Source organism: Hyaena hyaena, unplaced genomic scaffold, assembly GCF_003009895.1.
Source record: "Hyaena hyaena isolate Hyena2069 unplaced genomic scaffold, ASM300989v1 scaffold_4, whole genome shotgun sequence".
In the NCBI taxonomy this organism is placed as follows: Eukaryota; Metazoa; Chordata; class Mammalia; order Carnivora; family Hyaenidae; genus Hyaena; species Hyaena hyaena.
Genome location: NW_024080636.1, coordinates 296,244 through 308,026, shown reverse-complemented (window position 1 = coordinate 308,026; position 11,783 = coordinate 296,244). Strand labels below are relative to the sequence as shown.

The window sequence follows — 11,783 nt, the reverse complement described above, 5'->3', positions numbered from 1 at the left end:
GCCTCCGGCTGCTGAGCGGGACCAGGGAGGCCCCACCACCCAAGGCTGCGGCGAGTCCCCATGAGATCTGAGTAACCACACTTTTTTTGTTTTTAATTTTTATTTTTAGAGAAAGAGCGAGCAGGAGCAGGGGAGGGGGCAGAGGGAGAGTGAGAACCTCAAGCAGGCTCCATGCTCACCATGAAGTCTGACACGGGGCTTGATCCCACGACCCTGGGATCGTGACCTGAGCCAAAATCAAGAGTCAGATGCTCTACCGACTGAGCCACCCAGGCACCCCCAAAGCACTGTTAACACGCTTTGGGTAAGACCACCGGTACTTCTTCCTTTATTTCGGTAAAAGAGGGATTCTATTTCTAGAGACCAAACAGCATCACAGAGCCATTCCGAGAAGCCTGACAAGAAAAGAATGCCCTTTGTTCACAAGCCCTCGTGACAGACTTTAAACCTGCCCACCTGCGGGACAGAGACGGCTTAGGTCAGGGTCCCCGCAGAGAGGCGCTGGTCCTCTAGGGCACGGCCCCCTCGGAAACTGCCCCCTGCCCCCGAGCGCAGCACACCGGGCCCGCAGGGGAGCGCCCCCCTGCCCCGCAGAGTGAGCAGGGCCTCGGCACTGGCCCCTGACCCCCCTGAGTGCCAGGGCAGGAGGAGTCCAGGGAAAAGGTCTCAGTGGTCACCGGCTGCGGGAGCCGGGGAGTGGCGAGCCTCCTGCCTCTTCCGCCAGCGGGAGTGGCCTTCCAGGCCCAGGAGCTTGGCAGCAGCCTCTGCCCACCAACAGCAGAGGATACGTGTGAAGTGGTTGCAGGGCCTGGGCCTGTCACTTAGTGTCTGTAAAAGCGGCGCGTGGCTCTGAAGCCCTGGGTCACCCACGGCAGCTGGTATCCAAACCTCTTCCCTTCTGGACGTGCTTCCCCGTTCTTTCAAATGAGCCCTCAGGCCTGACTCCCGAGCTGTTTTTTCCTTACAGCCGCTAGAGACTGGTCAGTGGTAAAGATGGCTAATTTTAGCGGCTCCCCAGCCTGGGGTCTTCCTCAGCGCCGGTAAGAGAAAGACAGAGCAGGGCCAGCTCACCCCGATTCAGGGCCTCCCTGTGCCTGGAGGGGCCTGACAAGAGCGGCCCCTGTCCTCCTCGGTCTGGGTGCATCCTGAAGCCCTGCCCAGCCTGCCCCTCCGGGGCTCCAGAATGTTCCCTTTCATTCCTTTCCACTTGACCTGCCCTGTGCAGCCACCCCAAGCTCCTGACGCTTCCCATGTCTCCGTGAACATTTGCCCCTGAGAACTGCCCCCCACCCCCCGGGCAGGCCTGGGGATGCAGGCAGACTTGGAAGGTACGGATGCCAACCAGGGCCCTGCGCTGGATGCTGGAGAAGGGGGGAACTACCGCCCAGTGGTGAGGGGACATTCGCAGTGGTTACCGGCTCTTCCAGGGGGAGGTGGTGGCCTTGAGAAAGCCGAGGCTGCTGGGCTCATGGCGTGCACGGTCACAGAGAACTCCCGCACTTCCCCCGAGTGGCAGGCTCACCGGCCAGCGTGGCTCCTGCGCCGAGCCGTGCTTCTGAGACCGTGAGGGTCCTGGCTGAGCCTGCCCGAGGGAGTGGCCTCCGGGCCCTGTGCGGTGACAAGTCTGCACTGGTGCTCCCTGAGAGAATGTTCTCCGCAGCACCAAGCACTGTGGGCCGAGAGTCCAGTGCGGGCTCAGGACTGGGCACTCATTGGCTCCCGCGGCACAGGCGAGTGGCAGGAAAGGGACCACCCCGCCCCAGAGCCGGACCCCCTCGTCCCCATGCAAGGTCCTGCTCAGGGCCCCACTCCCCAGTCAGGGCTACGGTGCCGTCATCACGCTCTGCTCGCCGTGGTCCACGCTCCAGAGGCGGTAAAACTCAGCAAAGTCCACGTAGGGCTCGACCCGGCCGTCCTCGCCGGGCGGGAGCGAGTGGGCAGGCCGGGAGCGGAAGAGGCCCCCGTCTGAGCTCGAGCTGCTGCTCTGGGTGTGCGTGCTGGTGGACTGCAGGGTCAGGGTCGGGCTCTGGCTGTGGGCAGGACGGGGGAGACTCAGTCAGGGACCCTGGCTTCTACCCTGGGGACCAAGAGGCCCCTGCCCTCAGCCGGCCCCTCTGGTCACAAGAGCCAGACCGACCAGACGTCCCTAGGAGCAGATGAAAACATGTATTTTCCAAGCTCTGGCCGTGGGCGGCTATTGAAGTGGGCTAGAATGTAATAAAATGAATCACTCAGTTCAAGGGCTTGATGACCACGCATCCTAGTGGCTACCGTGTGGGACACGGAACACTTCCGCCCTCAGAGCCACGCTCGGCTACAGGTAGTTATTCCAGCATCTCTGAATCCCACTGATGCAGCCTGGAAGGGCTCTTCTCCCACAAAACCTTCCTCACTTGCCCCTTCGCTCCCTCACACTGGCTGCGTGGGGACCGGCCCCGTCGTCAGAGCTCCCTGGGCACCCCCCGTCACAGAACACCTAACAGCCAGGCAGGCGCCTAGCTTCGCCAACCTCTCCCCACCCCAACACTCCCAGCACCGGCCCGCCCACAGCAGGCCCCGACTAGTGCCAGATGCAGGGGCCCGAGGAGTCAGAGGCGCGGGAGGCCGGCTGGCTCTCCGGCGGGCTGTGACCGCTGTTGTCACACCCTGCCTCTGTGGGCACCGCTCACGGTTTCCTCTGGGCGGCCCTGCAGGGTGGGGGTGGGGCGCCCCACTGCACTCGGGGTACCTGCGGCAGGCAGGACCCCTGGGCGCACAGGGGTGGCAGCAGGGGCATTTGGGCGGGGAGAAGGGAAGGCCCCCTGGGAGGCAGCGGCCCACAGTACCACTCCCCCGCAGAGGGCTTCTCCGAGTGGGCTGGGTGTGGTGATAATAATCCCTATTATCCTGGGCCGGCTGGAATGTGGAAACCAGAGCCGGTCCCCTAGTGAGGAGGGGACGGGGGTGGACATTCCACGGAGGTGAAGGGGGCAGAGGGACACCAGGCCTGTGGGGCAGGTCTGCGGTGAGGAGGGGCCAGCCGGCTCACCCCTGGGCTCCGGGCCTCCTGCTGCCTCCACCTCTCCCCTTGCTTTCAACCAGATGACTCACTTTAGAGCTAAAATGAGACACTTTAGTCAGAGCACCGGCTCCGGCAAGCGGCAAGCTGGGACAGGCCAGACCACGTCCCCCAAGCACGCCGCCACCGCGGAAGCAGACCTGCCTCACACGCTCCAAGACGGGCGAAGACGGGAAGAGAAAAAAGCAGGAGAACCCTCCCGTTCAGTGAAAGTGTATCCGTTGGGCCCGCAGGAACCCACAACCGGCAGGCTGTCCGCATCAGCGGCCCGTCTCCTCCCAGCCCGCTGCCCCTGCTCTGCCCTGGAACCGCCACCCCTCCTGGGGCCCGCCTTAGGGGAGCTGCGGGAACCCGCGGGGCGGCCTGCTCCGGCCTCCACGCCTGGGGGAAGCCCAGGGAAGGAGCTGCGGAATTTGAGGGGTACGAGGCCCTCGTGCACCCCACCCAACGGCACTGGCCCGGGACTCAGGGCCGCTCACGGTCAGGTCCGAGGGCCCTCCGGGGAGGCAGGCCTGAGGGCGGCTGGGGCGGGGGAAGGGCTTACTTGGTGAGGGTGGGGGTGGCCTCGTCCAGGGTGGAGGCGCTGTGGGCCCCGTTGACCAGCTGGCCCTGGGAGGGCATGACGAGGGAGAGGGTGACGCTGGTCTTGCTGGTGCTCTGGGCGCTGGAGTACGGCACGGACACGGGGTACACGCGTCCTCCTGCAGCTTGGGGCGGGGCGGGGAGAGAGCGGTGGGCTGCAGGCAGCAGCTGGGGGGGGGTCTCTGGGGTGGTGGGAACAGGGCTGCTGCAGGGCCTGATGGGGACAGTGTGTGAGGTGCCAAGGAGGAGGCTTGGCGCCCCTCTTTGGGGACAGCAAAGGGGCGTCACACCCTTCCAGGCGGGCGGGGGAGGGGGTGTCCAGAGACGCCCCAGGGCGCAAAGCTGGGAGAGTGAGCGCTGAGCTGCCTCAAGGAAAGGGTCGCGGCCTGGCCTCCCATGACGGGTTTCGGCCAAGGGATAAGCTGAGGTCGGCCCAACGAAAATATGCATGCAAGGACAAGTCAGTGACACTCCAGCGACCCCGGCATCCGTGGGAGAACAAATCCACGCATGTGGCCTGCGCGCTAAGGCTGGCGGCTTGTTTGAAAAAAGAAGAGGAAACGCAGCCGCTCGGAGCCGAGGGTCTTGACGCCCAGCAGCACTGGGAGGGAACAAAGACCCACCACCAGCCCTCAGCCCCAGCGAGCCGCCTGCAGAATTACGAGGGCGGAAAACCAAGCGTCTCGCCTCACGCAAGACACGGCCCAGGGTCAGAGCCCAGCTTTGGGGTCCCTCTGACCACAGGCCTGACCTTGCCTCTGTCTCTTCCTTCCAGAACCTCAGTTCCTCAGTGGAAGGGGTGCCTTCTGTCTGTAGGGTTGTAAGGACTGAAGGAACTACAGGCACACAGCAGGCACCGAGTGGTGGCAGCCAGCACCTCTTACGTGGCCTCGAGGCTTGACAAAGCACTGTCCACACACTCGGGTCTTTGAGGTATTGGGAGGGGGGACCAGAACCAGGCCAGGCCTCGGGCTCCACGTCCGCACGCGGCAGCAAGGCCCCCACCGCCCTCCCGGCTTCCTCCCAGGCCTCCCGTCCATGCCACACGCATACCTGGGGCCGGGGACGCCGCGGGCTGGCTCATCTCGCCCAGCGGGTAGCCGAAGTTCCTCACCAGCAAGGTCATGTCCTCGTGCCTGGGGCAGAACTTGGCCCGCTCACCGCCGCTGGCGAAGGTGTCGCTGTGGATGCGCTTCACCCGGTCCACCACGGCCTGGGCCACCGCATCCAGGGAGGTCTGCTTGGCGAACTCGGTGTCGATCATGGCGGCGATCTCCTGGAGGAGGGGGTGTGAACCTGGTGAGGAACAGGGTCGGCGGGGGGGCCCAGGACTGTGGGCCACACTCCAGAGCCCAATCAGGATGCTTATGGGGCATCAGCCAAGCAGGTGAAGGAAGTCCCCACCAGTCAAGTCTGTAATCCAAGCCTTTCAAGGTATTCAGGATAATTCTTCTGGAACTTTCTCACTAGTAGAGGTGTGACCTTGTCAGCTGAGTGTTGGCCTCCACACTAATGAAATGGGGGATAACGTCCATCTCACTAGGTTATCAGGAGGATTTAAAAACACAATGGATGGGAGAATCTTCTGGAAACCACTAAAAAGGCCCAGTACGAACCGTCGTTATTCCTAAGCCTCCTTTCCTGGAACAAACTTACTGTGGCCTACAACAGGCCATTTTTATTAGAAAGTGTGGAATGCAGAGTGAAGGTGGACCCTGTCATCAGAGAAATCTACTATCCAGTATTTTCTAGAACCCAGCAAAAGCCACTAGATAAATTCTATGGCAAAGACCAAAAAAAAAAAAAAAAAAAAAAAAAAAAAAAAAAAAAAAAAAAAAAAAAAAAAAAAAAAAAAAAAAAAAAAAAAAAAAAAAAAAAAAAAAAAAAAAAAAAAATCACACTGACAAAATCACGAACACAAACTCCTCTATGTGATGGCTGGCCAGAGGCTCTTAGAAGAAGGGGGGCTGGGACAGGTCACAGGACATGATCTGAACCCCATCCAGCGTGGGCTCAGCTCTGCTGCTGACCAGCTGTCACCTCAGGCCAGACCCTGAACTCGGTGAGCCCCAAGTTCTTTACCTTAACGTGCCAGTGAGCCCCTGCCTCCTGTGTCACAGGGCAACTGCAGGAAGGCTAGGATAAAACAGGTGAACAATCTAGAACACAGGTTATCAGGAGACACGCATGTGTTTTTGTCATGATTTTCACTTAGGACAAAGTAGAAAAAGTTACCTTCCTACAGGAATTACAAATGGAAGGAGAAACACAACCTGAATGTATGATCCAAGGTCTGGTAAAGGCAGCTTCCCTTCAAAACCATCCTTGACGTGACTGTCACAAAGCCATGCGTCAGTGACAACTGTCTGATACCAAGCTCAGGAAAAATAAGCAGCTGCCACTGGCTGGGGACCTCACCTATCACGCCGGGCCCGCAACACAGTCCCAAAGAGGTAGATGTTCCAACCACATCTCAGAGATGAGAAGCAAACTGTAATCTGGGCAGAGTGCAGAGGGCAGGCAGGGAAGGAGGTGGCCCAGGGAGGCTAAGGCTCAGGCCACACCCCTCTGGGCCCTTGTCCTCAGCCAGGGCCCCTCCTAGACAGAATGAAGAACAACGTGCTCACGTACATTCATTTCCTTCTCTCCCTCTTCTCTTCCGGCCTCGCTCAGGGCCATGGGGACTGACCCTGCTGCAAGCCCAGAACAAGCACAGCTTTGGGTGGGATGGGTGTTCTCGGAGCTCTGGGTCCTTAAGCACTCTGGAGCCAGGCAGGAGGGCTGGCTGGGCCCCCCAGGGAGCACCCCCCTCCACAGGCCCCGCCCACATCTGGCTCACCTGGTTGGCCTGCCCAGGCCCGTGGGCCGCCTCCAGGGCCTTGTACAGCCCCTCGGACATCAGCACCAGGAAGCCGGTCACCCCCTCCAGGGGCTGTGCGCCGTGGATCTCAGGCTCCGCGATGATAGGCTTGGACTTGGCAGCGCTGCAGGAAGAGTTGGGGGAGAGCTGTGCTCAGAAGGGCCCTGGAGCCAGGCAGTGTCACAAAGCTCCAAAGTGTGCGTGTGCACGGAGCCAAGCAGAAGAGGTTCCTGGCGACAGCATTCACAAGAGCCAAGTCTGGAAATGTCCTGGGAGCCCAGGTGAAGTGAGGTGAGGTGAGCACTAATGCAGCCACGCTCCGCTGTCAGGGTCAGAGCAGCGCTCTGGAGAGCAGATGCCAGCACTTGTGGGCGCCTTAAAAAGGATGCCTGCGGGGCGGCTGGGTGGCTCAGTTGAGCGTCCGCCTTCGGCCCAGGTCATGATCCCCCTGTTGGTGGGTTCGGGCCCCGCGTCGGGCTCTCTGCTGACAGCTCAGAGCCTGGAGCCTGCTTCAGATTCTGTGTCTCCCTCTCTCTCTGACTCTCCCCTGCTCACGCTACCTCTCTCTCTCAGAAATAAAAACATTAAAAAAAATTTTTTTTAAAAAAGGACGCTTGCCCCTTCCACACAAACTCACACACACATACACACGCACACGTGCACGTGGACAGGGTACACAAGAAGCCGGCAGCTTCTGGGGAAGGAGGCCAGGCTTGCAGGGGGAGGAACACTTACTTCTTACTGTACGTCCTTGGCGCCATGTGGATTGTTTTACACCACATGTGCTACCCTCCAGTTACGCAGATACAACCCCGCAAATTAGAGACAAAAGCTTCCAAACTCAATTGCCTAAATCTTGTGAGAGTAAGTAACTCCTGCCTTCTGGGCCATGATGAGCCTGGCTCTGATGCTGGGCTATTTGCTAGGATTCCCCTATGGCTCTGCTTGTGACATTAAATACTGTCATGGGCAACACACACACACACACACGCACGCGCGCACACACACACACACACACGCTCTGCTTGTGACATTAAATACTGTCATGGGCAACACACACGCATGCACGCACGCACGCACGCATATTTTTCCAGCCAACGTTACGGATGCTGCTCCGGATTCCAGATGCCAGGGCTCAAGTCCTGCCCCCGCCACCTGCTAGCCCTGGGGCCAGGCAGGCTACCATTCCCTCACAAGAACACGGCTTTGGGACAACAAAAGGCCCGAATCAGGACTGGAGAAGAACGCACACAGAGACCCGGGCACAGGCCTGGTACGATAATGACCGACAATCGTCAGCATGGCCCATCTGCTGCCACGAGCACTGAGTGGTACCCACAGGGGCAGTGTCCTCCGAGGGCTGTGTCCAATGTGTCTCGCATCTCTGCCCCGGCCCCAGCTACGGACAGCACTGACCGGCAAGCCCCTGGTCCGTCCCTAACCACACCAGGCAGCCTGTGCCGATGCTGGCCTCTCGTGTCAGGCCCTATGCCCCTGGTTGGTTGCAACCCTTTGCTTTGATGCAGCTCCCCAACGTGACCCCTTGTCAGCCCAGCTCAACACAACCCCAACTCCTGGTTCGTTGGGTCTAGGGCCACACACACCGACATCTCTGGGAGGAAGAAAAGTCGGCTTGGGCTCTGAACTACCTCAATAGCACCCTTCGTCCCTAGAGCCTACCATCTGCTTCTGCCCAGGCCCTCTGGTCTTACAAGCCAACGGGGCAGCTGGCCAGGCCACCTACCTCAGTAGGTCGACGTCAGTGTAGCCATACTTGACCTTGTAATCCCCGATGCGCCTGGTGCTCTCCTGCCCGCAGATGACCCCCACTTGCTTGATCTTTCCTGCATCCAGACCTGCCAGAGGGAGGACAACAGGAACTCAGATCTTGTCCATCAGGAAGAACTGAAAGAAGGGATCCAGACACAGCCACAAAAACGAGGCAACGAGGGCTCGGTGAACAGAAAATGAAGTCACACCAGGACACCCTGGAGAGCGGCTGCCCGGAAGCGCCTCGGGGTCCTCAGAGCCCAGCCCCCTCACTCAGAGGCCTGGGCCGCAAAGCTCCCTGGGAAGTGGGGGGCAGCTATGCCGAGGTGGCTGCAATCCTGGGGCCTCTCTGGTCTTTTAGTCTCCACCAACCATAATACCTATTGCGCGCTCACTGCTCCTGCAAACCTTTTACACATATGGACTCTCGATCCTCACAACGCCCTTCACCCAGCCCATCTCGCCACCCTCTGTGGGAGGTGTTACTATGATCCTCATTACACAGATAGGGAAACTGAGGCACAGAACACTTCGGGAATTCTGAAAATCATCAGCGAGTAATGGGCAGAGCTGGCATCCACCCCCAAGGTCACAGCCCAAGCCCTTCAGGCCTCTCTCTACACGGCCGCTGGAAGAGGATGCAGGAGGGACCACAGCGGGGGCGGGGGTCCAGCCCTACCCTCGCTCACCCAGCTGAGAGAGGCGGAAGAGCTCGTCTTCGTTCTCCGTGGTGTGGTCCACGTTCAGCTGGGTCACCTGCAGCCCATCCACCGTGGATTTGCATAAGAGGGCACGGTTCGTACCTGCGGCAGAATTTGAGCAGCTGAGCCAGGTCTGGGTGCAGGGAGGGACAGGACAGAGAGAGAGAGAGAGACAGAGAGAGAGAGAGAGAAGTCAGGCGTCTCACACAAGGAAATCCTTGAAACGAGCACAGAAAATAGGCTCAGACCACTGGGTGAGTCACCAGTCAGGACGTGCTGACGATTAAGGAATTAGGTTAAACTTTTCCAGTGTCATCCTAGGGTGATTAGGATTTTAGTGAGAGACCTTTTCTCGAGGGAGACATACTGAAATATTTACAAAGAGATAACGCGACATGACGTCTGGGGTTTGTGGGGAAAAAGAGCTGCAGAGGAAATGAGACAGGCCCCGAGGGGGTGACTGCTGGCGCTGGGGGCTGGGGGGTTTGCCTCATGCTCATCTTTTCACATTTTTTAATTCTGTCCACATGAAATCTTAAGAAAAGGAGAAAGACGAGAGGGACAGCATCAGGGGCGCCCCTACGCCGCTCTGACAGTACTGTGCACCCTGGGGTCTCAGTCCCAGATGGCCTCTTCTTTGCCCACCAGTCCAGTGTCCCTGCGGCCCCTCACCCAGCCCATCTCGCCACCCTCTGTGGGAGGCCGAGTGGGGCTTCCTGAAGAGAAAGCCCGAGGTGACCTGGAGAGGGGGCGCACCTCGCCCACAGCCTGTGGGGCAGAGCAGGGACTGAGGCCCGGACGCCTGCCTCCCCAGCTGGTATCTCCAGCTCCCCGGGCCCAGCCCGCGGAGCCACAGGGAACCACCTCCAATCGCCTCAGGAGACGCGGGCTGGGGGGGGTCTGCGTGTCTGGGAAGCTGACAGCACGCAGACCCCGAGGCCACCTCTTGCCCGGCACTCCCCGCCCTGGGACGGCAGGTGGCTCACCGACATTGGCGACGTAGAGCTTGTTGTTGAGAAGGACCGCCACGACGGCCATGGCTCCTCCCGAAATCTCCCGCTCCAGCACCTTGAGTCTTTCGAGGATCTTCTGGTACTGAGGAAGCAGCTGGTGCTGAGGGACACCCTATGGGCCGTCAGCAGGGGGTCAGCAGGCCGGGTCCTCAGAGACCAGCTCACCAGCCGTCCCCTCCCTTCAAAGGCAAGGGTCTGAGGGCCTGGCCAGGACTGAGCCGCGCCGTAGCCCCAGGGCGGGCTCTGTGCAGGAAAGCCAGACGTGACCTAACTTGTGCTGTCGGTTCTGAAAGTGCTGATGGCTGATGTGAGCGGGTGGCTGACAAGGCTATGGGCACATTCCGGTCGGGAATGAACTGGAAGGGTCCTGCCTCGTATCCTTCATGGCCCGCCCCATGCTGGGCCAGAGTGGCGCTGCCTGCACGGGCCAGGGAGGGCTCTCGGAAGGGCACCTGCAAACTGCATGGCCACCCAGTCCCTCAGGCAAGAATCCGTCCATCACCCAGTCCCCTAAGTCCTCTGAGGCTCTGGCCCAGTGGTGTCAGTGGCCTGAGAGTGACCTGGAAGGTAGGTCCCTGCTCCCAGGAAGGCCAGGCCTCGACAGGCTTGCCAGGGGGGCAGGCTGGGGCATTACCTCCGGCAGCTGGGACTGGAGGCTCGCCTTCTCAGCCAATGTGTCATCGATGGACTCCAGGAAGCTCCTCTCCACCACATCGAAGGCCTGGAGGCAAAGGACAGGGAGGGGTGTCAGGGCAAAGGCCAGTTCAAAACAGCCTGTCACCAGACACCCAAGTGCCTCCTGTTAATAGTGACAAATTCTGTATTACCTACAGGCAGTGCGTGATGAGGGCTTCACCTGGGCCGCTGCACGGCTGTGGCTCCTCTAGAGCAACGGCTGACAGAGACGTCAGCCCCATGGGGTTGGTGCCTTCCAAGGTGGCACCACAGAGCCCAGGGAGGCAGGAGGCGGCAAGGATGTTACGAGCGAGGCGTGGCACCAGGTCACCAGGGATGAACCCCACCGCCGCCACCCGCCGCCCACCCGGCAGTCTCCACCTCCTCGTCCACGCGGGAGGCCAGTGCTATCACGAAGGTGACGGAGATACTCCACCCTGGGCCCCCAGCACCCGGCTCAGGGTAGGCCTAGGTCACTGCCATCTTGTGGCATCGCTCCCACAACCTGCTGGTCCCTCGACGCCGGGCACACTGCCGCTCCTGAGGGGCAGGCGCAGCTGATGGTCCCTGGCGCGGGGCCCTGAGGCCGCGGAGGCGCTGATGCAGGGAAAGGGCCGGGAACACTGGTTTTCAAGGAATAGGACTCCCTTCTCTTCTTCGCGTAAGTGCTTCTGGACGCGCTTCCTCCAAGAGGGGCCAGAAGACGAGCTCACAGGGAGCCGGGCCGGCCTGTGAGCCCCACGAACCCCATGGGAGGAGCAGGCCCAGCAGTGCGGGCAGCCACCCGAGCCCGCGCCCCCACGCCCCACCTGGGGGAACGGGGTCGTCCTCGGTTACCTGGTTTCCACCAGAGCTCAGCCCCGTTCCACTGCACCCCTCCGTGTGAGGCTGCGTCCCTAACGCCCCTCCCCCAGGAGCGGCTCCTCCACAGCCCACCCTGCAGGTCACGGGGAAGGGCTACAGCCCACGGGCTGCCTGGTCTTGTGCTCTGGGGAAGTGGGGCGCCCTTTGTCTTTCTGAGTAGCTGCCTAGGCGTCTGAACGTGTGATAACCCTGCTCGTAACCAGAGTCTGGACACCAAGATGAGGGCCTGAGCTTAGGATGAGGCCCCCCCCCCCAATAAG

The 11,783-nt window shown here is 60.6% G+C and overlaps 1 protein-coding gene across 1 annotated transcript in view; it reads right to left on the bottom strand.

Moving 5' to 3' along the window:
- Positions 1-299: 299 nt before the first annotated feature.
- Positions 300-11,783, bottom strand: part of TAB1 (TGF-beta activated kinase 1 (MAP3K7) binding protein 1) — a 31,476-nt gene continuing 19,992 nt past the window's right edge. The window contains exons 4-11 of the mRNA XM_039235007.1: positions 10,619-10,705; positions 9,958-10,096; positions 8,960-9,073; positions 8,245-8,356; positions 6,480-6,624; positions 4,694-4,916; positions 3,603-3,759; positions 300-2,030 (exon numbers count right to left, since the gene is read on the bottom strand). Coding sequence (XP_039090938.1) covers positions 1,823-2,030; positions 3,603-3,759; positions 4,694-4,916; positions 6,480-6,624; positions 8,245-8,356; positions 8,960-9,073; positions 9,958-10,096; positions 10,619-10,705 — 1,185 coding nt within the window. The 3' untranslated portion in view covers positions 300-1,822. The remainder of the gene's footprint in view (positions 2,031-3,602; positions 3,760-4,693; positions 4,917-6,479; positions 6,625-8,244; positions 8,357-8,959; positions 9,074-9,957; positions 10,097-10,618; positions 10,706-11,783) is intronic.